The sequence below is a fragment of the Drosophila kikkawai genome, chromosome 2R (assembly GCF_030179895.1).
Source record: "Drosophila kikkawai strain 14028-0561.14 chromosome 2R, DkikHiC1v2, whole genome shotgun sequence".
Lineage (NCBI taxonomy): Eukaryota > Metazoa > Arthropoda > Insecta > Diptera > Drosophilidae > Drosophila > Drosophila kikkawai.
Window position 1 is genome coordinate 12,979,409 of NC_091729.1, and position 25,678 is coordinate 13,005,086.

The window sequence follows — 25,678 nt, forward strand, 5'->3', positions numbered from 1 at the left end:
ACAAAATGCAAAATGTAAATGTTTAAACACACGTACACACCCACGAAAAAACTATATATATTATATATATATATACGAAAACCCTTAAAGATACCATGGGGACTGAAAAAAATCTGTTGGGGTCTGATAAATATAACCGTGCCCAGGGTAAGCAATCAACATTCAACTTTAATTTCAATATCATTTAATTGTTTTTTGTTGTACGTTCCGCCACACTTGCTGTTGTTAATTATTATGTTGTTATTATTATGAAGAAAAGAAACTTTACAAAAATCCTTATATATTTTTGCATTTATAACTCTGCCTCCTACTAATGTGCACCCAAAGTCTCCTTTAAGTTCCTGGCTTTAGATGATGAGTTGCCATTAAAAGCTCACTTCCGCTGAGCTGCCATGTGTAATTAATTAAGGCAACTTTATTGGGAAATCCATTTAGTTAGTGGCCTCGACAGTCTGTCTGTCTCTCGACCATCGATGGATGGCTCTCTGGCAATTCAGCAAATTAAATGGCTGGCTTAGGGCCCTAGACTCTAGACCATCATTTATTTGCCGAATCAAAACAATTAATTTAATGGTAAATGCAGATTAGAGCACCTAATTTCCAGCGACACGACAGTGGATTTATTTCAGATTTAGGATTGCAGCCAAGATTAATCTAATATTTGGCTAGCTGACAATTTGGCAGGCCACATAATTGGGTCTACAAGTTCTTAGGGTCAATAAGTTCAGTTTGGAGAGCCGTGGAAGCTGATTAAATAAATATGTATTTAAAGTTTGGCTGGAAAATTTGGGTTATTAGGTGGCTTAGCTTGGGGTATTTCAAGATGTGTTTAGTATTTATATTAAATTGAGGCCTTGAACTAATATTAAAAATCAAGTTGTCATGTTCCAAGAGGTTACCTACCCCAAAGACTTAATAACCACATTTTCGAAAACCCGCTTATACTTTTGGGCGCCAGTTAAAAATTAAGTTAAAAAGCTCTCTCTGTAGCTATGGCCAGAACTTTATAGATACGGGGAGCTTGGCTTATCTAATTTGGCCAACCTAATGGCTCATATTTCCCACCCGTCCCCTGTGAATGATGATGATGATGCTGCTACGGAGATACAGATACCCCTCGCAGATAGCCCAGTTTGAGCAGAACTCGGCTTGGCCGACAGGTGAGCTGCACAGGTGCAGGTGCGTGTCAGTCGAGATTCGCCAGTCGCACGATTCGGTTGCGGATCGGATGCAAATGCGATTGCAGTCAGCTAGCAGCGGCTGTCGGGCACAGCCAATTCAATTAATTAGAGCATATTAGCGGAAAATAGCGATTCAACTGGCCATGGTGGTCACGGATTCCCCGCTCGTCGCGCACAAGTATCTGCGTCGCATATCCAAGGATTTCTCCACGGTGCGCCGATACAGTAATACGCCGGCAGTGCTTTCGGTGCGTGCCACCACATCCGCTTTCATAGCGGCCGAGGCTGCTGCCCATTTGCCCACGACGAGGAGCAGTTCTTCCCTTGGTGCCCCACCTACGCCCAGGGGCATCCGGCGGCGACAGCGAATGCGGAAGCGCTCCTCCGTATCCTCCACGCTGTCAAAGGTCCTGATACTAAATGTGCGAGATTTACTAAAGGCCCATGCGGCCGCCAGTGATGATCCCCTCAAAGAGGTAGGAAAGTGACACTTGGAAGAGGTACACAGGGAGAAATATTAGGAATTTTTCTCAGAGAAATTAGAAAATTTTTAGTCCTTTGATGGGATGATTATAGGCTTTCCTTTCTTTATTGTAAATACTTTTTAAAATAATTTAGCTTAGTTTAATTTCTTTCTGCTATTTTAAACTGTTTTAAAGTGAAGTTGTAAATATTTTTAATACAGAAATTCAACAAATTTTGAATTATATTTTGTAAAGTGTAAAGGGAATCCCCTGCTTTCCAACTACTCAAAGTACCAAGAGCTATTTGCTCTCCTGAAAGCCACCCGTATGCAGTATGTAGCTCCAAGGGAAAGCCTCTTACTAATCCACAAATCAAATCCCAATCCCAAAAACCAATCCAAAAGCCAACTGTAGCTTCTTGGCCCTAAGTGCGGCTTGAAAGTTTACCACTTTGGCCTTTGTTTGCCGCGATAACAGGCAAGTTGCAGTTGGCCAAAGTTTTGATACGAAATAGGAATCAATTGTGCAAAGGCCTCAGGATTCAGGAAGGCATGAAAACGTGACCAGGATTTTACTTACATAAGTGTAATCTCCCGGCAAAGGCAAATGGCATAAGTGCAGCCAAACATATGAGAGGGGGCTTTTGTGGCTTAAAAGCTGGCTAAAACCCCTAATAGTGTAGAAAAAGTTGATGACAAATGCATATGCACGGCTGCCTAATAAAATATTTAAACTAAGCTAGAATCAATTGTGCAAAATGTGTAAATATATATATAAACCAAAGCCCTTTCATCCTGAACCTCACCCTCACATGTTGTAAATATTTTATTCTGTAAATGCATACGTTTATTTGTTCCATTTAACTAATTTATTTATACCTTGTTTGTTTTCACGAAATGAGTAATGTTTAAATAGTGATTGTATTGTGTCGTCGTCGTTGTGTTTATACCCGAATGATAATTGAGAACTATTATTATTTTAAATTTAATTGTAACTATTTTCTTCACTGAGGCAACTCAACCCTAAAAAAAAAATAGATTGTAATCCTTGAGTTCACTTGCATTAAGCACCTCTAGTCATCCCTTATGACGCTGGATCTGCTGTAAAACCTAACGATTTTGTATATCTTTTGTTACCTTTTGAATTATTTTACTCCTCTAGCTGTATATTGAGTGTATAAAATGTGACTGCCATGATGGTGTGATGTCTTGAATTAATCAACTAACTAACTCCAACTTTGCTCTTCCATTCCCAATTACCATTCCTGCTACAATTTAGCACCAGCCGCGTAGTTGGATCGAGACAAATTTCCAGAAGCGCGAATGCATCAAGTTCATACCATGCCCAAAGGACGATACAAAGTAAGTGGCTCCCTAATTTAATTTATTTGCATTTTAACTGTGGGAGCGGAGTGAAGGGGAGAGGGCGAAGGAGTTCCAAGTCCAAGACCAAGACGCAAACAGTTGACCCAGTTTCGCTGGCTATCAGAGAACGCTTTTCGTGATGCAGATGCGCCGACACTACTGGCCCAGTTCCTAGACCCATTGTGTATTTAGTTTCATTTTGGGCGTTAGCATTTATTGTTTATTATGACAGGCGCTGTCCCAAGACCCGGGAATTGAGATAAATGCGCCATAAAGCCGAAACCCCCAGCCCCCCGTTCTCAACTGATTCCGATTTGGATTCTGGCCTGGTGAAAGTTTTCAGCAGACGGGCGATGGCTTTATGGCCCCTTTTGACTCTTTACAAAACTCACTGCCTGTTATCAGCTTTTGGCTTGCCAAATATTTGCTAGCTGGCCTAGTCGAGTTACCACGACAACCGGTAGCTGCTGCTACATCTGTCCTGTCCTGTCCTACTACAACTATATATTCTATACTATATCCTCCGCCTCAAACGAGTTGTTACAGTCGAACTTGGCTGAAAATGAAATCAAATTCTTATGGCTTTTTGCTTTCCATAATTTAAACTTTGAACTTTCGGGAACTTGCACTTGCACAGTAATTAATATGGAATTTGTTCAAAGTTTAAATTGAAATTTGACTTTAATAAATTATTCTTTAATTGCTTTTTCGGTAATTATAAATTAGAGGTTTTACTCTAATTTAAATAAGTTATTTGCAAATAATACAGTGAAGATTGGGGGTATGAAGTTTAGTTTTAATGAAGCCACTTTTGTGTTTTAGTCATTTATGGGAATAATAATCCACAATCCATAAATACGAAAGATTGGGAACGCTTAAGTGAATGCTATGAGAAGCGCAGAGAAAGGCAGCAGTGAGGCAGAGAGCAAGAGACAGAGAGCAAGCAATAGAGAGAGCGAGAGCGAAAGAGCTTGCTGCCTTTCTATGCGCTTCTCATAACAGGCACCTAAGCAGAAGGCCAGGGAGAGAAATTTTGACAAACGGCAAAGTAATAATTTAAATATTCATATTTGAAGACACCCTAAAAGATCCAAGGTTTCTAAAGCCAACATTTGTGTTTACAAATATTAAAAATATATATATATAAATATATATATATGTATTTGTAGGCCCTTGAACAATATTAATTCAACTTGAATTAGAATTCAAGATTTCACAAATCCAATTTAAGGAAGCTGCTCTGTTTTAGCATGTCTACCACACATCAGTCACAGGCCATGGAATGTGCCACAGACACGTGCCGATTAATTTGATTATTTAATTCCATTCAAACTGATTTATATGCCCAAAGTCGGAAAGTATATACACACACACGCATGTGTGTGGCTTTAATTGAAATGCATTATTTAGCACACAAATTTTAAGCACCTGACAAGAACATCAGCTGGCGAAACAGACAGATTCGTATAGGATCGGGTCAGGTCAGACCCTCAGACAGGTTATTGCCTTTCCGTTTGTAGCCATCATATATATATATTTACTTTTTTTTCTTTTTTTTTATGATAGAGGGGCATGGGGGTCACAAAGCCAACACTCTCCGGCGTCGGCACACACGTGCATAAATAACGCTCTATATTACACGTGGGCATAGCAAACAAAGTGACAGGTTAAGGCGGATGCGTGTGTGTTATTCTGTTTTTCTGCCTTTCTGCGGGGAGTGTCTGCTTTCTGTTTGCCGAATATCATTTACACCCACCACGCATCCTGACACTGGGTCAACATTGAGTTCTATAAAGATACAGGACCTCCCACTCAGTTGCATATAGAAAAACTAGCAAAAAAATATGGTGAAGCAGAAGATATCTTCTTCTTTTTAACTTAAAATCAGTTACTGCAACACGGATTTAATTTTCTGTAAATTAGTTTAGCAGCTTGGCTGATTTCTGGAATTAATTAAAAAGGTAAATAGTGAAATGAAAGTGGAGAAAAAAATGACGAAAAAGAAAGAAAAAAGACCCAATTAAAAGAGAGGATGTAGTATAAATTAGTTGTAAAATTAAAGCCAAGCACGAATGTACTTAAAGTTTATGGGGAAAATGTTTAAGAAGGGCTATTTGGGAAAGGAAAGGAAGAGGGATAAGAAATACGTAACATTTAGGGGGTTTTTTTAAAGAAGAATTTAAGAAGATATTAAAGCAGAAATTGCGTAGAATTATTAGTAATACATTTCCTCCTATTGCAGATGCTGTTGTGGCCAAGTCCAGATCACACATCAAACGATACCTGGCATCGAGAGTGGCTCTCCCGGCGACCTCTGGCTGCCCACCAAACACACACGCCCCCAAACCACAGATGCCTACGGCACCATCGAGTTCCAAGGCGGGGCACATCCCACAAAGGCACAGGTAGGCTTTGGCCTAGGCCCATAACAATCCGTCCAATCGCTGGCCATTTGCCTTAATAACTTTCCCCAAAAACTTCTCTTCTGTAACAGTATGTTCGCCTGTCGTTCGACACGCGGCCGGAGCTGCTGGTGCAGCTCTTCACCAAGGAATGGAATCTGGAATTGCCAAAACTTTTGATCACCGTGCAGGGCGGCAAGGCCAACTTTGATTTGCAGGCCAAATTGAAGAAGGTGAGAGCGCAAAAAAAGGGTCCCCGGGTCGTGTGTCACACGCTAATTGAATGGACCGGACCAACAGTAACCGCATCCCCCCGTTTCCACTTTTTTGTTGTTCTTATTTTGACTCTCGCAGGAGATACGCAAAGGACTGCTGAAGGCGGCCAAGACCACAGGAGCCTGGATATTCACTGGCGGCACCAACACCGGTGAGCATTCCGTTTCATTTAAGTTTCATGAAAGGACACTGCACAGTTTTATGGCCAACGATTACGGCCCAGTTGCCAGGCTATATCCAACGGAGCGCCCAACTTAAATAAGCACAAAGAAAAATGAGCAAGGAAAACAAACAACAAACAATGGGGCGGGGGCGGTAGCTGGGGCCAGGAAAAAAACTTAAAGTGCGGATGAGCGACCCCAGTCGAAAATTAAATAAATAAAATCCCAAGCGGAAATCACGCAGCCAGTGATTGTACACACTTCAACTGGCTTGCCAGTCAACATATTGTGCTACCCAGTAGCCCCTATAGGAGGGGTATGCTGGCACTGATCCAGGAGAAGGGGAATGTGGTGTAGCCTGGCTCTCCAAGTAAATTGGATTATCGAGCAGAGGGAAAGGGTAGAGATGAGTACGTTGGGTTTATAGCCCAAAAAACCTATATGGTTTTTTGCTTGAAAAGTTGGCCATTTAATTAAGTTGTATTTAATTGCATTAAATCAGATTTTAAACCATTAAATTTATTATTTGATTTGTGCTGAAAAAAAAGTATAATTGAATGATTGGTTATATTTCATAAAGTAATAAGTTGCTAAATGGTTAATGGCAATGAATAAAGCACAAAAGTAAATACTATTTTTTTTTTTTACTATTTAAAGAAGATTCTACCCTGGAAAATATATTTATTTAAAGTGTATAACTTGGCAAAATAAATATATACATAAATTTAATTGATTTCCTAGTGGTTTCAAAGGCATCCAAAGCCACAAGAACTTTTTAGGCTGAGTTTAAGCAGAGAATTTCGCTTTAAAGTATCGATTTTATTTAGAAAATTCAATCTAAAAATTACCACAAATGTAAATAATACAAGGTAGTTTTCTTTTCTTATACAAAAACCCAAAAAATATTCTCCTCTTTTGTTTGCTGGCAGCGCATTCCACAGTCGCATATTAGATACTTTTCGTTTTATTACATTTTTCATTCGACTTCTCAGAGAAGGTCACTTTTTTTTTGTGTCGTCTGGGTTTTGTGCTCGAGTTGTTATTAAATTTTAGACACGCCCCCAACGCCCCGTTAACTATGATATAAAACGCTGGAACAGGACGATGAGACTATGTAGCAATTCTCGAAGGAAGACAAGAACTTGTTTACGCACTCGCTCAATGCGACCGCCATTGTTGGGCCATCATCCATCCTGACCCTTCTTCCGCCTCGTTCACAGGAGTCACCAAGCAAGTGGGCGACGCCCTGCTCCTGGAGGGCCAGCAGCGGACAGGACGAGTGGTCAGCATTGGCATCGCTCCCTGGGGCATCGTCGAGCGCAATCACGAGCTGTTGGGCCACAACCGCGAGGTGCCCTGCCACAGCATAAGTTCGCCCAGGTAAGTGTGTGTGGGAGCATTCCAACCTGACCGTGGAATAATGCATATTTAATGGGGGTCCAATCAAGGCAACAGGCTTAATTGTGTCTGGGCCACGTTAAAAATGCATGAGCATTAGCTGTTGTGGTTTCTCCCACTGCAATCACCAGGACCTGTTGCAATCATCACCTGCTGCTGATGCAACGGCTGCGTATTCCCATTACCTTTCTTATTTCTATTTCTTTTGCTATTTAATTTCCCTTTCCGCTTCCTTTTCCTTTTTCCAGATCCAAGTTGGCTGTGCTGAACAACCGGCATGCTTACTTCCTGCTGGTGGACAATGGTACCCAGGCCAAGTATGGAGCTGAGCTCATCCTGCGCCGCAAGCTGGAGAAGTTTATATCCAACCTGAAGCTACATCCATGTGAGCCGGGGCATACACACACAAATTGGGGACAATATGACAGCTCGACAGCACAAAAGGCCAATCAGGCCGCAGATTGGAGCTCCTTGTCATGCTTGCCATTGAGGGCCGTTTTCTTTTCATGGCCAATGCCGATGGCTAAGCTCCCAATGGCAAGGACATTCGGGCTGTGACGTGGCGAGCTGTCATTGTGGGGTTATTAAGTTGCACTGCGAGAAAAGATTTTGAAAAGTTTAGGGGATTTATTTGGGGTTTATTTTTGTGAAATCTACAAGAAAAAAAAAAAAACGATCCAAAAACAAACCTTAAATAAACAAAATAAAAAAGAAAGCTAGGAGTTAATATTTAAGACATAATTATGAAAATTATGTATTAAAATTTTCTAAAATATATTAAATCAAGAAGCAGGACTAGCTTTTGTTTAGGCCTTTGAATTAGGAAATTTAAAATATTTCTAGCACTTAGAGGAAGCTAAATTCTCGTTCTTTTTTCCTCAAAAAATATAAAACCAAAGGTTCTCCTTCTCCCTAGATAAATATTAAATTATATCTACAGAATTAACTCTCAATCTTAAACTAAAAAATGCCTAAGACATTTCTTAAATTTACTTATACTTCTAGCAAAGAATCACTGGCTTAAAACAAACGGTATACGGAAATATATATTTTCTTCTTTCTACTTTCTATATATCTACAAATATTTTCGTTATCTTCAAGTAATCCTTCGTTAGAGTAAAAAGAATTTCAACTAGTTTCTTACTTTTAACTTTTTTCCATATTCATTTCTCTCTAAAACTATACTGTCTGCTTTTTACAAATATATATATTCTTCTAAAATAAAGCTATAATTTCATTAGAAATTTCCATAATTTAGGCATCAATTAATTTATTATATTTTCAAAAGTGAAATTATTATATTTTGTTGAGTGTACCGAGACCAGGTCACCAGAAAAAGAGTCATAATCGACCTGTTGAGTCCTCTGTAGCGGCCTGCACTCTTCTGTGAATTTGACTAATCCCCGTTGCATGTCCCCCACGTGGATTGTTCTACTCAAATCTTTACCTTTTGTTTCCATTATTTTTGTTACTTTTTTTCGGGATTGTCCCTGCTGCAGTCACACATTCCAGTACGCCCGTCGTCTGCCTGGTGATCGAGGGCGGCACCAACACGATACGTGCGGTGCTCGAGTACGTGACGGACTCGCCGCCGGTTCCGGTGGTGGTGTGTGACGGATCCGGGCGTGCCGCCGACCTGCTTGCCTTCGTCCACAAGTGAGTACATCCCAGGATATTTTTTTGGGGGAGAAGCTTTGGCTTTCTGAGATGAATGGCACTTTGTGATGTATTTTTAAGCGTGTGGAAAGGGAGATTTTTTATTTAGACTTTTCTTTTCAATTTTCTTATTAAATATGAATAAGGAAAAGTGTTTTATTACAGCTTCTTGTTGTTTATTTATTTTAAATAAGAAAAAATATGAAACTTTGCAGGGTTGGCTTTAAAATTTAAAACGGAAATTTACTATTTTTATTCGAAATGAAGAAATACCTTTTATTTTCCAGTTTAAATTAAGAAAATATCTTCAAATTTTATTAAGAAAATATTTCCAAATTTTAATAAAAATATTTTAAAATAAATAATTACATTTATTTTCCATTTATTAAAATATTTTCTTGAAATTTTTATAAAAAAATTTTAAAATAAAGAAATACATTTTATTATCCAGTTTAAAGAAAATATCTTCAAATATTTATAAAGAAATAATTAATATTATGAACTTCTTGTAACCCACTTAAAAAACCCCCCTTTAAAGCATGTGCCGCCGGGCTAACTTAATGAGAAACCGCAATTTGTGTAAATTTAATTAAGAACATGTTCCCATGCCCTTTGACCCGAAGCGCCAGAATTGTTGCTTGGGCCCATTGTCAAGCACGCGACATTTGGCAAATTATTTAAATTTACTGAACGCTCCACACAAAAAGGGGGGAATCCCCCAAAACCCAATTCCATTCCCCAAGCCTGGTTGTGTTTACCTTCTGTCGGGACCACACGGAGGACCCTTTTTGTGTGCCACATTTAATTTTGTTGTTTAATTAGTCAGAATAATTTTTGGGCGCCTCTGCTTTTTCTTCTGTCTCTTTCAAAAATAAATATGTATATATATTGTATAATTTATATGCAGATATGCTTCGGATGGCGAGGAGCAGCCCGTGCTGGAGTCCATGCGGGACTATCTCATTGGCACCATACAGAAGACCTTCGAAGTGGGCCTGGACCAGTCCGAGAAGCTCTACCATGAGCTGTTGCAGTGCACAAGGAACAAGAATCTGGTAAGTCCTTCTCCTTGTACCTAGTTACAAACCCCTTTGGGGGCGACTTTCTTGAAATTATTAATAGAAGTGTGAGCCACAAGTTGAATTTACATAATTAATTGCTATGTAAGACAAGTCGAGAGAGGGTGTAATTAAATTATTAGGGAATTTAATCAAGGGGCTGCAAGGGTTAAGCCTCATCTTCCTGTTGCTCTTTTCACAAGGGATATACATTATCCTTAAAGAATTGAAAGATAAAACATTTTAAAGTGCATTTTTAGGCTCCTTTGTCTGGCCCCCTAAATTTATTATTAATTTTCTATAACCCCAGGTGGAATTTAACCCACATTTATTTATAGGTAAAAGCCATCAATTAAAATCGCATAACCCTGCGGGCCTCCTGCCTCTGTCTTTGCTCAATTAAGTTCCCAAGTTCCTCCCGGAAGATTGCAGGAGATTCAAATTAACCCACTGCTGGGTGTGAGGCTAACTTTTCAATCACTTGAGACTTTTACGCGAAGCGATTTAAATTTTTAATTAATGCTCGTAGGGCTCGTTGCAAATAATTAGGCTACAAAATTCAATTGAACGTGTAATGAATTTGAAATCACCGTCTGGCATTTCGTCAATTCCGCCGCAGCGGTTATTAAGATTTTAATTGGTTTTTGAATGAGCCATGGGATCTAGGAGTAGCAAGTCCTTGTCCTTGCCAGGGGCTCTTGTTGTTCCGGTTTTCTTTTTTTGCATTTCCTAGGGAGTGGCAGCTAGGCAAACAACATTAAGAGATACTTTGCGTTCGTACGTATTTTTTATGTATATTTTTTTTTTTTTGTACAATTTCTCCTGCCAGATTACCGTCTTTCGCATACAGGAAAAGCCCGAGGGCGAGGCACAAGAGCTGGATCAAACCATCCTGACGGCCCTCTTCAAGTCGCAGCATCTGAGTCCGCCGGAGCAATTGAGCCTGGCCCTGACGTGGAATCGCGTGGACATAGCGCGCAGCGAGATATTCGTCTATGGCCAGGAGTGGCCCAACGGTGAGGGGTCCCTTTGCTTTGTCCCCCCATTTGCATTTTGTAAAATGAAAAAAATTCTATACCACTTAAAAAGGCGCCCTCGACGAGGCCATGATGCAGGCCCTGGAACACGATAGAATCGATTTCGTCAAATTACTCCTGGAGAATGGCGTTTCGATGAAGAAATTTTTAACAATACCGCGCCTCGAGGAGCTCTACAATACCAAGCACGGGCCGGCCAATACGTTGGGGTGAGTTGTGTGCTAGCCATGGACACACTGGCCTATGCAAATTTCAATACCAATAACAATGTCCTTGTTGTTCGCCCCCCCCCCTGCAGCTATATCCTGCGCGATGTCCGACCGCACATACCCAAGGGCTACATTTACACGCTTCACGACATCGGTCTGGTGATCAATAAACTGATGGGCGGTGCATATCGGTGAGTAATGTTGATTTTTTCGGTTTTTACCTAAACAGTTTTTTGCTCTAAAAATGTACAAAACTCGCAGGGGAAATTCTTAAGCAAAGAGTTTAAAAGGAATCTGTTTAAAGCCGCTTAAAGTGGCTTAGGAAATTGGTTGTTTTAGGTTACTTTGTGTGTTTAATAATGTTTTTATAACCACAATTAACCAATTTTTAGGCTTATGTTTAGTTTCTAAAAATTATCTTCTTAAAAAATAAATATTCTTGACTTATTTAGGCTCTGAAAATTCTTAATTGTGCTTTCTAAAAATAGTAAAAATACAGAATACTCCTGTGCTAGTAAAGCTATTCCTTGACTTCTTCAATTTTCTTTAAATTCAACCAATTTTAATAAATAAAATGCCTAAAAATTGAGCTATAAATGTCTTAAATTCCCTTCTATCTTCCAAAGAAAACCCACAAAAAAAGTGATCAAATTTAATAATAGGTTTAAAACCGCGAAAAGAACACCTCGCCAGCCGAAAACTTTTTGGTTATATTTTCGGGCAAGGGTTTTGACCCAATGGACCCAAGTAAAGTCATCCCTTAACGTGTTGCGGATTAAACTTGATGTTTTGAAAATTTGTTCATGAAAATGTAATAAGTTTGCACATCAAGTTAACAGCCAGGGCTCCGCCGGCTGAGGCTGAGGGAATGGGTTTGCTACGCTTTGTCATGTTGATGCTGCGCACAGCCAGAGTGGCGAAGGGCGAAAGTCAAAGGAGCAGGCAGGATGCCAGCCACGACGAAAGACCCCCTTAATTATGCAGCATTAATATTTTGCCAGCCAGGCGAAACGCGCAGTTTGGCCTGCTTAAATTTAGTTAACGCGGTGGCTACGGCCACCACAATGCCTTTTTATATCGCTCATAAGTTGGGTCAAAAAGAAAAAAAGGAGAAGACCCAGAGCAAATTGTTTGTGGTTTCAATATAAACACGTTGGTTACAACGAGCAACCTCCCACTGGAATCACTCAATTTAATTAAAAGTCATGCACAAAATGTGGCCTTAACCAGGCTGAAATAGGGAAGGAAATCTTTGAAAATCATTCGGTTTGTAGATGGTAAATTTAATTAAAATATTGAGCAAACTGTAATAGTGTGTGGCGTAAATCAATCGGAAACAAAATAAGGCATTGCTCAAATCGGACACAAAGGTTTCAATCAAGACACCTGATCTTGACAGGTGGACTTTAATTGGGCGAATCAAGCACTTCCAGCTGTGCAAATGTAACACAATAAATTTTAAATATTTAACAGACACTGAGGTAGTAATTATTCGCAGAGCTGGCAGATTAAATCGATACTGTATCGATATTAGATGTAAACATAAATATATCGAAATTTTAGTTATCGAAATCCATCGATTATAATGCTAAAATATCAAAACAATCGTTTTTTAATCCAATTATACTTTTTAAATAAATAAAAAATAATGTTGCATCGCCCACACATTACAAAGTTAAAATATTGATTTTCATATCAACTTTCGCATCCAATATTGCTTCAGTATCAATATATCGATATTTACTACCATTAAATGAAATATCAGACTTATCCTTTCGACTTACATCTCTGTTTATAAGTTCTTTGCTTACAGCCAGTGCAAAGTAATGAAATAAATCCGTCAAAATACCAAGTTTATTGTACAATTATTTCAATTTGTTAAATAAACTTCAAGTTCTGGCGGATGAACTTTGATTTCGACTATTTAACGAGTCTGAAACTGTTTCGTGGTTCACTGTAAAATGTTTGCAAACCAAAAAATCAATCAGCAAAAGGATAAAGTTTTTGCCAAAATAAAATCCAATTGATTTGCAATCAGTTTAGGCAAGCAATTGTTGCTGTCTCCTTAAAGGCCATTTGATTTCAATGAAGCCATTTGTGTATCAATTCTTGAACCCTTAACTTTTTGCTCTTTCCCTTTCATATGAATGAATAAAGTGCACTGATAAAAATGGTTTTCAATATTTAAAAATATATATAAATAGTTTTCTGGAATTTAAGGCAAGGCAACCTAATATCAACAAGACACCATTTATACCATTTTCAGATTTCATTTGTTTACTATTTATTGACTTCCTTTATTAATTGTTTTTTTTTTATAATTCCCAACTGGTTCCAACATCTCTGACATGAAGTGACGGTTGCCAGCCATAAATTTAGTGATGAAAAGTAGGTGTGATTAGTGTGGTGAGTGGAGAGCACTTGAAGTGCTGTGCTATCACATTATTACTATAAAATAGTAGATACAATTTTGATGAGTGTAAGCAAACAAATTTGACACTCACTACGCTTCCTTTGTAGTTTTCCTAGTCTCATCCCTTCGTTGTTTCTGACCTTTGTGCCTTTAATCAAAAGAACGAAACCTGCCTGAGCCTGGAAGTTATCTGACAAATGGCCATCTAAATGGCCGTCCAGGCTATCTAGGCAATGAGCCGGCGTCACAAGCGATGTGTTTATATTAAATTAGGGTTTACGGACTACAGACTCCGACTCCGACTCCGTTTCGAATCTTGGTCCTTGGCCTTTTCTCGGTCGGCTGGCTGGGCTTGGCTTTTTGGCTGCTCCACAGCCTGTTTTCCTTCCATGTCTAGACTATAGACATTTAAATGTCAGGAGCAGCAGCCGTGTGGCAGGCGTAACTTTGGCGTAATTAAAAGCGTTAAAGTTTCTTGATTTGATTATCATAAAATTGGAATAGCGCTTGCCTGTTGCTGTTGCCTCGGGTTCATGGGGGCAACTCAATTGATTTGCCTTTTTATTTGTCATAAATAATTTATGGACGCTTGTGTTGATGTGCTGAATTTAATTGTGCGCTCGTAAAGCGAACGACGACAGGTGCTGCTCCTGCTGCTCCTTGAGAAGCCTAAAAACCCAAAACAAAATTACATTTACATTTAGCGAAGGGAAATCTCTTAAGCCGCGAGGAGAACAAACAATGTGGGCGAAGGACTAAAAAATGAAAGTGAAATGGAAACATTTCATTACTATTCAAGTCCCGGCTACTGCAGCGGATGTCCATCAGAGAGAGAGTTGTTGGGCATTTTTCACACAAAGGCAGATACAATGCGAAATTACTGAAGCGTCCAAACAAAACCCAATTCCAAAACCCCACTCAAACTGGATTCCTCTTCCTCCGCAGATCCTATTACACGCGCCGCAAATTTCGGCCCATCTACGCCAAGGTTATGAACAGCTATGCCAACGCCTGCCGCAAGTCCTCCACCTACCAGTATCAGCGCTATGCCGGAGCCAATTCCCTTAGCCTGGTCACCGGCCTGTTGCCCTTCACCTCTGAAATGGCCCTCTTCGAGTTCCCCTTCAATGAGCTGCTGGTAAGTGATTTTTTCGGGTGCTGCAGCTAGAGATTCCGATAAGGACTACCCCTCATTTGCATCAACAGATCTGGGCGGTGCTGACCAAGCGCCAGCAGATGGCCTTGCTGATGTGGACGCATGGCGAGGAGGCGCTGGCCAAGTCCCTGGTTTCCTGCAAGCTGTACAAGGCCATGGCCCACGAAGCGGCCGAAGATGACCTGGACACGGAGATATACGAGGAGCTGCGTTCCTATGCCAAGGAGTTTGAGAGCAAGGGTGAGAGAATTAGCTTTAAATTATTATTATTATTTTAAATTAATATATTTAATTCTTAAGGCAACAAGTTGCTGGACTTTAGCTACCGCCAGGATGCTGAGAAGGCCCAGCGGCTGCTCACCTGCGAGCTGCACTCGTGGTCCAACCAGAGCTGCCTCTCCCTGGCGGTGGCAGCCAATCATCGCGCTTTGCTGGCCCATCCCTGCAGTCAGGTGATCCTGGCGGATCTCTGGATGGGAGGCCTGCGTACCCGCAAGAATACCAACTTTAAGGTGGGTTAAGCCACAGTCAGATTCCATTTTATATATTTTAAAAGTAATTTTCCAATGTTCTAGGTCATCTTGGGCTTGGCGATGCCCTTGTACATCCGTCAGCTGGATTTTAAAACAAAAGAGGAACTCCAGCAAATGCCGCAGACCGAAGAAGAGCATCTGGAGAATCAGAATCTGGACAATGATGACTCGGATCGCTCGCAGCCGGATGCCGAGGTATCTAAGTAGCTCAGTTGCATCCGCCAATGTTTTGTTTGTTCATTTCCTACTAACAAATCTTTAAACATTTAATTTGGTTTCGTTATATCTGTATGTGCCAGTCCTTAACCTAAGTGTTTTGGTTTAAATTTAATACTAATTTCTGCTATATATATATATATTCATCAATCCTAACCAAACGCTGTCGAAATCCAACTTTGTCTGTTTATAGAGCGCCCTTTTAAAGGCCAAAAGATCCATTTCCTTGAGATATAGGATGGGCGCGGGTGCTAATAATCGCGACAAGGTAGTAACAACCAAACAGATCAACTTTCCGACTTTCTGTTTACTTTGCTGTTGCCAGTCGTCTATATCTATAACTATATATCTTGCATACAAAAAAACCACACACCTATATGTTCTCTGCTCTGTCTCTCTCTGTCTCTATATCTCTTTCTATCTGTCTGGTTGCCAGATCTATATACATATATGTGTACTTATTCTTGTTCTATGTTTAATGCTAACGACAACCGATTCAAGTCTCGTCACACATTTATTTTTGGTTGGTAAATACTTGTAATTGTGCTTTGGTCTGTACTGTTGTTTTTTGCTAGTCATAATGGGGTCTACTATATCTAAAAAAAGGATAACTGAAATACAAGGGTTCTTCAAACTACACTCTCAAAACTGAAGGCAAACTTTCAATTTTTAGGCCTTTTTCTGCTCCATTTATTTTGTTGTTTAAAGTACATAAATTAACTATCATGCGGGCTCTACCCTAAGGGCTTTCTTTTAAAAGGGTTTTTCGTGTTTATTGATTTTTTTTATATTATTTTTAGCAGAGAGCCTTTGGTCAAACTCATTAAAACTCGCCCAAAACTAACTATTCTTTGACTATATATTTCCCTTAAGTGCAAGCTAATGCCAACTGAACAGCTAAACAGTTCGCCCTCCTTTAAGAGTGTCTCGAATTCAACAGATGTAAGTGAGCCAACCGACGAGACCACTCGTTAAATTTGATTAGCTTTTTGCCTTTAGTGCTGCCCTTCCATTAAATTTTAAAGTCTCCCCCGCTCCTCATCCATCCGCTTGCCTTGAATTAAGTGCGAATTTCCATTAGCTGTGCGAGCTGATTCAAAGTTCAATTAAGTAATAATCTCGGCACCACAAGCAATCCACCCAAATCCACCCATTCCAGCCCGAAGAGGGAACCACATCAAATGCCACAATGCCTGGCAGGAAGAGAGCTCTGCACTTGTGCAAATATTATTTTTCAGTTACACGAGCAACCCCTCATCCTTGGAAGGGTTTCAAATCCCTTAATCGTTGAATCAAATTAAAGTCTATTAAGGGTCGTCGTCATTCTTAGTCCTTAACCGTAGTTTGCTTCACACAAACACATACTTATAGCCGTAAGACATATCCTTGTATATATCTGTGGAATGTGAATCAGAGTTATTGGCATATATATATATATTTTCAAATCTCTTCCACTCCAAACACACACTTTTCATCGTTTGGAAATCTGTACCTAAACACACACCACACATATTCTACATTTTAAACTTCAACTCAACTCAAGTATTTTGTCCAATTATCACCGCCAAATAGATTAGAAAGTAAACTAAAGCGTGAATAATTTCCCATCTGATAAATGCGAACAAATGTGCGTGAACCGTTGCAGGCTCTGTTGGCGGATACTTACTCAGTGCGCGATACAAAAGTACACGAAAATGGCAAAGTGAGTAATTCCACCGAAAAAATATCTAAAAGAAACCAAAAACATCAACAAACTAGATACACATACAGCCTTTCATATACATACTCTTATTATTACTTTTTTTTTTCATCGAAAACTTTGACTCAGAATGCGAATACGACTGCAATTTGAAGACTCAAACATTATAAATAAAATCCAACTGACAGCACAGAAAAGAACCAACGAAATGCCGTTGTTACCCCAGAATTATTATTTCTATTTTGATTATTGTAGTACGTTTTGTAGGAAAAAATACACAAATGAGATTGAAAGGCAATATATAAATAAGATGCGTAGCGCCAAAGGATTTCTAAGCGAGTAAAAAGTATAGAATTCCTATGTTTGAAGAAAAACTTTATTCGCGTTATGCATCTTATTAATTACATTGCCTTTGTAAAAAACCCTACGATCCACAGCACACTTCAAATACTCGCATATATAGCTATAGAAACCCTACCCCACACACTCACACACCGTTCTAATGTCCCCAAGTACTTGTATCGTATCAATTTACAGGTTAATCTCACTGCTGGAGCGGATGAACAGCCCTCCAAAGTTAGTTGAACCCCGCATATAATTTTTTTACTCTATCCCTCAATATTTTTTCTCCAAGTATCAATTTTCATTTCAATGGCATTTCTGTAGCTAGCCGGCTTTCAGTAGTAATGATGATTGCTCTCCACTTTATATTCCTCTTGGAATGTGCATTTTTCGTAGCTTATCCTATGGCTTAGCGAAATGTTCGAATTCATCCAGTGCACCTTTCCCCATCGATTTTTATCTCAGTAGAAACTATTATAGAGCAGCACTTTTTTGCGAGGCGAGAACATTTTGTTTTGCATAATGCTTCAATTAATTAACTTGTTCTGCATGCTGTGTTGGTCTGTGTGTGTCTCTGGAAAACTAAACACATGCGTTTTTAAGTAGTAACAAATTGAGCCTTAAACACCAGCAACACAAAATTAATTTGAAAGCAAGCGCCAAGCCAAATCACATTTGACACCCCGACTCAACGGGGCGTATACGCAATTCCCCAATGTACAGTACAATATATATCCTCCAATCCTTCACATGGCTCTCTTTGAATGTTCACTGCACATTGATGATTTAATTAAGGCCAAAAAAAGTATCGAACGCTTCTCTTTCTCTCCGCATCCCAGCTCCCTGTCCCCTACAGAGTCTCCACTAACCCGTCTGTGTGTGTGTGCGTCTCTCTCCTCAGGTCTCGCTCACCGACTCGGATCCCGCCCAGTTCCGGGAGTTCTTCAATCTCTCCGAGTACAACGAGGTGAAGCAGCACCAGCCACTGCGCCTGAAGAAGAAGTTCTACGAGTTTTATACGGCGCCCATTACCAAATTCTGGGCCGATTCGGTAAGTGGCGGAAATTACTATACAGTTAACGTTACGGGGGTAGTGTGCTTAATATCCTGCTGGGGGCACTGAGAGAAAAGGAAGGGGAGGTTACGAAATAGTAACTATTAATTTATATAAATATGAAATGAGCTTAAAATGTTTTATTACATTGAAGGGGAGTTGATTTTATATTTCTAAGTATTTGTTTATATAATTTGGAAACTAATTTTGTTAAGAAAATAAGAGTTGGGAATTTTAAATCATGGAAACTTAAGTTTTTAACTTAATAAGTTGATTTATTTTATTATATTATAATATTTATTGAAAATAAATAATTCTGTTAAAGGAGTAAACATCTTAAAACTGACTTCCTTTTTATATTTCTAAAATTTTCTCTAAAAGTTATAATTCCCAAGTGATTATTTTGGGTAAAAATTGTAAAAAATATATATTTATCACAAGTCCAAAAAAAATAAAATAAACCAATATAAGCCAAGGTTTTAATATTTATTTATTAAAAGAAAGGCACTTTCAATTTCCCTCCTCTATTAATCAGTTTAGGTTATTTCTCCCAGTGCCCTGACAGCTTGTCATAGATTGTGCAAGGTTTTTAATTATTTTTGCGGTATTTGCCCTTAACCCAAAACCCGCTTTTCCACCATCTCCTCGCCCCTGCAGATTGCCTATATGTTCTTCCTGATAATGTTCTCCTTTACGGTGCTGGTGAAGATGGAGACGATGCCGCGGTGGCAGGAATGGTACTCGATAGCGTACATCACCACGCTGGGCTTCGAGAAGGTGCGCGAAATCATATCCTCCGAACCGGTGGCCATTACGTAAGTAGACCCACATCCATCGCATTATCCATTGGTGTTTAATTGCATCTGGCGATGAGTGCAAATGAAGCTGGATGGGGGGAGGGAGGGATTTAACAGATGTGCGCATTTCGATTACTTTTTTTTTTTGTGTCTTCAATATGTGTGCTGCCTGCCTTTCGCTCACGCTTGAAATAACGCACCTTCGATGGGTTCTTTCTTTCTATCTCCCTTTCTCTCCATTAATGGCGGACAGGCATAAATTCTCGGTGTGGGCGTGGAATATGTGGAATCCCTGCGATGGCGCCGCCATAATACTCTTTCTCATCGGTCTGGCCTTTCGGTTTCGAGATACCACCATGGACATTGGCAGGGTTATCTACTGTGTGGATAGTATATACTGGTATCTGAGAATCCTCAACATCCTGGGCGTCAACAAGTATCTGGGTAGGTTTTCTAGAGTCAAAGGATTCCTTTTGAAGTTTTTGCAAGGAATTTTCACTGAAATCCTAGAATTCTTTTCCCCTTCCTGCAGTGCATTTAATTCTGTTTAATCCATGGCAGGTCCTCTGGTCACCATGATGGGAAAAATGGTCAAGAACATGATTTACTTTGTGGTCCTGCTGGCCGTCGTCCTCATGAGCTTTGGGGTCAGCCGACAGGCCATTCTGTATCCCGACAAGCAGCCCACCTGGGGCCTGATCAAGGAGGTAAGCTTCTACCACAACTCAATCCTTTTCTCATGTCAGACTTCCTGTAAATAAACAGAAATTAATCTGAGTGTATGTGTGCGAATGTCAGTCTCATTAACACACTTACACACACACACCACCCACTGGAGCGAGTGTGTAAAATTTCTATTGCAGCTTATAAATATCAAAATAATAATTACGATGCGGAGTACATACATTTACTTAATAATAAATAGCAAGCAAAGCTAGTTTTTGGCCTGCGTTTCTCAGTAGTGATGCCAATGCAAATGCAAAACAGACATTTTTACGTACGAGTAGAAGTCCCCATTTTCTTAAATTTCTTAAATTAAGTAGTGAAAATAATTAGAATTTACAATTAACAAAAAAACAAGAAAGAACCAAAGAAACTAATACAATGAAAAATGCCGCTTAAATTGACTCTGTCTCGTATTTGTACTCTTCTTTCTTTCTTTCTGTCATAAACTTACATCTTGAACATCTTCGAAATCTTTCACTTTTTCACCCCTCACTTTCACACCTATCACCTACCACCTGCCACCGCCACCCTTGCATATGAAAAACGCTTTATTAAATGTTTTCCAAACGAAAAAAAACAAAAACAAAAAACCCTGCTAAATGCCAGGTTATTGCCGGCTCAATAGTGGCCCCCGGATTTCTGGGCGCTCTGGGCCACAATACTCGTTCGCACAATGCCCGTTCCGGCTACCATCGTGGCTATCATGCCATGAACGCGGCTCCAGCGACCACCACCACAGCGGCCAGCACTACTACCACTACCAGTACCAGTACCATGGCCAGTACCAGCTCCAGCTCCAGCTCGACGGCTCCAGGAACACCCACGGCAGCCACATACAATGAGCACTTGAATCTGAGCAGCGGGAATTTGACAAACGTAACGCAACTTGTGATCGATCGACTTACTTGGTTTGCTATTTAGAGAGACGACTGTAGAATGCTCTAGCTGCGTCTGCCCTATGAAAAAAAAGAAAAACTAAAAAAAAAAGAAATAGTATCTACCCAAAAATCTTATAATAACAAGATGCATAGCAGCCACATAGTTTAAGAAATTTTTTTAGAAGCTCCAGTGCGTTTATGAGATTACAAGAGAGCGGCATCTGAAGCGCTCTCTTCGTTTCTCTCCCAACCATATTAAAGAGAGCCTGGAGACAGCTCTTCAAGTTGAAAAATCCTTTGGCGTTACTCATCTTGTTATTATAAGATCTTTGCTCTACCTGTGTGCTGCATAATTCGTGTGGTCTATAGTCGTTGTTGTTGTGTCTTGATGGAGATCGGTGTGCCAAGTATTCAGTTTTATACTTCTATCCCTCTCTTCCCTTAAATATCTTCAAACTTCTGACTATATCCCTGATTTTTTTCTATATATATATATATGTATATCTCTCTCCCCATCTTCTGTCTCTTGCCCCGCATTTCGCTTGCGCCAGTTTTCCCTTTTGTTTTCCCCTTCGCTCTTGCAATGAAAACTCAAGTGTCCGTATTTGGAATCCATTGCTTAGGATGGATTTTAAACACCAGTAAAGTCCAGTTGAATTTGCAAGGGTAAGCCTTAGCTTCGGCTCGCCGAAACTCAACTCTCTCCCTCCTGCTCCAAAAGCTCAATTATTTTCAATCGTTGGTAGTTCTCTCTGCATGCTGTGTATTTAGTCCAGCTCCTAAGGTAAATGTGTGTACTCTGTTTTCGCTTATCAATATATCCCCCTTCACCCCCTCTCACTATTTATTTAAATCCTAATAGTTTTGCCGCATTTTCTAGTTCAGTATTTGGCATGCATAAATATTTAAGAGCTGCCTGCAGCTGTTTGAAATACAATTTAATCCGTATCTCTGCAATAAATCTGCATTTTAACACGCATATATTAAATTGATGTTTGTTTAATATATAAATAACGATAGCTGTAAGGCAAACGTATTTAGTGATGTTAATCAGAGAGTGTCCCTGATATTGTTTGTGATCCAGCTGTGATATGCAAATGAGACGAGAGAGAGACTCCTTTGGGCCTTGAAATATGTGTAAATAAATAGCATGCTGCTTTCAATATCCAAGGAAAATGTGCTGCTTAATTAGAAAACAAAATGTATTGCATTTGAACACGCTGAGAAAAAAAAGGTTAATTAGGAATGAAATTTCTGAATTAAGAAAGGTCATAAAAACTTTATTTAAGCAAATAAATATCATATAAAATATGAAAATAAATTTAATATATGTTTAATAAATATAAACTATTTTTAAAACAAATTATAACTTAATTTTTAATAAAATTTCTAATATTCATTATTACATTATAAGTCAAAATAAAGTCGCTATTCTCTTACTCAAAGAAACATAAAGTCCCTTTAAATATTTTCAAAGTAAACCTTTTTTAAAAATATAATTTTCATTCCTAATTCCCTTTCTCTCTGTGCACACACACACCTACTATACTAACACCTACACCTAACCACCCATCACCCACCCACACGACACCTACCAGGTGATGGCTAAAAATAACCAAACTGTGTTTCAATGTGTAAAAACTTGCATTAATGTTGGGCGATGGTCGCAAATTGAATTACGCCCGGCCATTTCTTGTTCCAATGGTGATGCCTGCCTGTTCTCCCCCTTGTACCCATCCCCGTTCCCCATCCTTGTCCCGGTGCCGGCAGCAGATGAACCCGCTTTTAATGGTGATTTTAATTTATCGTTGTCCAGGTCACCTTCCAGCCCTACTTCATGCTGTACGGCGAGGTGTTCGCCGGCGATATTGACCCTCCCTGCGGCGAGGATCCCAGCCAGCCAGGCTGCGTCACTGGTGAGTTTTGGGTCTTGTGAAAAATACAAAAAAAAATTGACATTGGCAAACTAATTGGATTACAGGCCATTGGGTAACGCCGATAACGATGTCCATGTATCTGTTGATTGCCAATATTCTGCTGATAAATCTCCTCATCGCCGTGTTCAACAATATCTTCAACGAGGTCAATTCGGTGTCCCATCAGGTGAGTGCGATCAAGGAATGAGGGTTTGTTTTAATCAAAAAAAGGAGGTGGAAATGAGGTTTAACTTATAACCAAGTTTAGTTGGGGTTATGATATTGTTAATGCTTTACTAGAGAGTGTTATGTTTTCCTTGCTTTAGGTTTGGATGTTCCAGCGTTTCACAGTCGTCATGGAGTACCAACAGAAGCCCGTCCTGCCGCCGCCATTCATTGCGCTATGCCACTTCTACTCGCTGCTCAAGTACTGTGTGAGAAAGGCGAAAGGTGAGCCTGGGATGAGCAAGTTTAGCTTTGTTCCCTGTGAGTCTATCGTAATCGAGAGCCTTGTGCTAACCGTGCAGCAATAATGTACAAATATCTAACTTTTCTTCCCGCGTGCCTGCCTCACCTAACAACAACAACAACAACTGTGCTATGTGTCTCTGTAACTAACTGTAACTGTATCTGTAACTGTAACTAACTGCATTACGTATACGCCACCTGCTCTAAAAATGAAATGATGATTTTACCAATAACAACACCTACGCCTGCAAAAACGCTTTTGCGCTGTTGTTGTTATTGTCATCTCAATGGTTTCCCAATTCTCCTGATAAATTGTAACACATGTCTACCCCTTGATCGACATTCTGCAGGATTGGAGGTGCAGCGGGACAACGGTCTCAAGCTGTTCCTCGAGAAGGACGACCTGGAGCGGTTGTATGACTTTGAGGAGGAGTGCGTCGAGGGCTTCTTCCACGAACAGGAAATCATTCTCAATCAGTCGACGGACGAAAGGGTAAAGAACACCACCGAGCGTGTGGAGACAATGTCGCAGAAAATCGAGGACATCAATCAGAAGGAGAACATACAAACGGCCACCGTTCAGGTGAGTAGGTTTTTCCCCCTCCTAGCATTTTCCTCTTTGACATTTCGAATTCCATGTTTGCGTTTTTATGCAAATTTCCCCTGTGTGAGTGTGTGATTCGTGTTTACCAAACTGACATGGGTTCTGACAGCACGTCTTCGCATTTGAATTGAAAATTTAACACGTCCGAATGGTCATAGATACCAGAATGCAGCCGGTGCAGTCTTTTTTTTTATGCAACTTATATGCTTTGAGAATTGTTTTTTACTTTGAACACGAAACGAAAAAGTTGTGGGTTTTTTTTTGGGAAATTTCGAAATATTCTAGACTTGGTAATACTTAAAATTTTTACACATTTTAAGCTACTTTTAGAGGGAGGAAGATATACTTTTCCTGCTTAAAATGCGCATATGTATATCCCTTAATTGTTATTTAACTAAATTAAATGCTAAAAATAAGCATAGGCATATCCCTTAATTTTTATGTAACTAAATTAAATTCTATCCCCTTCAAATGTAAACTGTAAACTGTAACCTTAACCCAAGTTTTTCCCGTACCTTTGACAGAACATTGAGTTCCGGCTGCGCAAGATGGAGGAATCCTCTGAGCAGATACTCTCCCACCTGGCCGTCATACATCGCTTCATGTCCACGCACATTGCCGGCACGGATGACCTGCGGGGCTCAACGATAAACATTCCATCGGAGATGCACCGCATGCGTACCATCTCGATATCGGACACGGAGGGCGGTGGCAATGGCAGTGGCGGTGCCGGAGGAGGAGGAAGTGGTAGTGGCGGCGGTGGAGGAGCCATTGTGCCGCTAGCTCTGGGCGCCGGACTGAATTTAAATTCGCTGCAGGTGCGTTTGAAATACATATCGCTGCAGCACCAAGTGCACAGTGAGAGAAAATATTTGGAACTTGATGTACTAAGACCCAAATCCGAATCTTGACAAATGACAATTAGAGCTTAAAGATATTTTATTTATATTTTTTGTTGTTTAGAAAAATGTTTAGAGAATTTTTCCACCTTGTTATTATTTATTAATTATTATTTTTTAACTAGACAAATGGGGTTTTAGATGACAAATTTAGATAAAATTGGTAAATGACAGTCCGCGACAGACTTTAGTGATATTTTTAAATGTTTTATTGTTTCAATTGTTATTTAAAAGTTGCTGTTTAATAAATTAAATCAATCACAACCTTTGTTTTTCTGTGCACACACACTCAAATATTGATGGCCACTTTGTTCAGGTGACCACACGCCGTCGATTCAATCGCTCGCTGACCGAGGTCCGGCCGGACGCGTACATCTTCGACGAGGGCACCCACTTTGAGGTGGTCCCACTGCCAGAGGAACCGGATGAGGTGGTCAAGTCCCGCGAGGCTCTCAACGAGCAGGTGGTGCGCAAGGCTTCGATGCAATCGGAGGCGGACTCGGACATATATTTGCCACTTTCCCAGCGCCCTTCAACCTGCGAGACGGTCAAGAGGACGCCTTATGTGACCGTGCGCCAGGATACCGGAGCCAGCACGGAGAGCAAGGATACCCTGACGCCTATGGGCAATGATGATGATCAGACGCTGGTCGGTGGCGATAATTCGGATGATGCGGCGCCGGATATCAATTTTGAGGGTAATTTTCTCTCAACTAATTATTGTTGTGTTGTCCTGTTTCCTTTGTTTTCTGTAATTTATAATCCTTGAGA

The 25,678-nt window shown here is 40.0% G+C and overlaps 1 protein-coding gene and 1 long non-coding RNA gene across 8 annotated transcripts in view; one reads left to right on the plus strand and one right to left on the minus strand.

Annotated features, from left to right (window-relative positions):
* Trpm (transient receptor potential cation channel, subfamily M) overlaps positions 1-25,678 on the plus strand; it is a 57,783-nt gene that overhangs the window by 28,641 nt on the left and 3,464 nt on the right. For 3 of the 7 annotated variants that reach the window (XM_041776767.2, XM_041776771.2, XM_041776772.2), the window contains 26 exons: positions 2,924-3,006; positions 5,252-5,414; positions 5,504-5,644; positions 5,766-5,838; positions 7,069-7,228; positions 7,495-7,631; positions 8,746-8,902; positions 9,810-9,957; positions 10,790-10,976; positions 11,050-11,206; positions 11,296-11,397; positions 14,565-14,757; positions 14,826-15,015; positions 15,076-15,287; positions 15,351-15,503; positions 17,170-17,226; positions 18,467-18,616; positions 19,277-19,434; positions 19,670-19,860; positions 19,978-20,123; positions 22,837-22,936; positions 23,002-23,123; positions 23,263-23,386; positions 23,755-23,987; positions 24,533-24,826; positions 25,224-25,605. In XM_041776767.2, the coding sequence (XP_041632701.1) occupies positions 2,924-3,006; positions 5,252-5,414; positions 5,504-5,644; positions 5,766-5,838; positions 7,069-7,228; positions 7,495-7,631; positions 8,746-8,902; positions 9,810-9,957; positions 10,790-10,976; positions 11,050-11,206; positions 11,296-11,397; positions 14,565-14,757; positions 14,826-15,015; positions 15,076-15,287; positions 15,351-15,503; positions 17,170-17,226; positions 18,467-18,616; positions 19,277-19,434; positions 19,670-19,860; positions 19,978-20,123; positions 22,837-22,936; positions 23,002-23,123; positions 23,263-23,386; positions 23,755-23,987; positions 24,533-24,826; positions 25,224-25,605 (4,213 nt within the window). Of the gene's footprint in view, positions 1-90; positions 148-1,188; positions 1,658-2,923; positions 3,007-5,251; positions 5,415-5,503; positions 5,645-5,765; positions 5,839-7,068; positions 7,229-7,494; positions 7,632-8,745; positions 8,903-9,809; positions 9,958-10,789; positions 10,977-11,049; positions 11,207-11,295; positions 11,398-14,564; positions 14,758-14,825; positions 15,016-15,075; positions 15,288-15,350; positions 15,504-17,169; positions 17,227-18,466; positions 18,617-19,276; positions 19,435-19,669; positions 19,861-19,977; positions 20,124-20,748; positions 21,019-22,836; positions 22,937-23,001; positions 23,124-23,262; positions 23,387-23,754; positions 23,988-24,532; positions 24,827-25,223; positions 25,606-25,678 lie in introns of those variants that run through there. The other 4 variants (XM_017171950.3, XM_041776766.2, XM_017171958.3 and 1 more) reach the window with 4 other exon arrangements.
* Positions 22,330-23,373, minus strand: LOC138928169 (uncharacterized). Its single transcript, XR_011444657.1, has 2 exons — positions 23,234-23,373; positions 22,330-23,092 (listed from the first exon to the last, which is right to left on the minus strand). It is a non-coding gene; the product is annotated as an uncharacterized lncRNA (long non-coding RNA).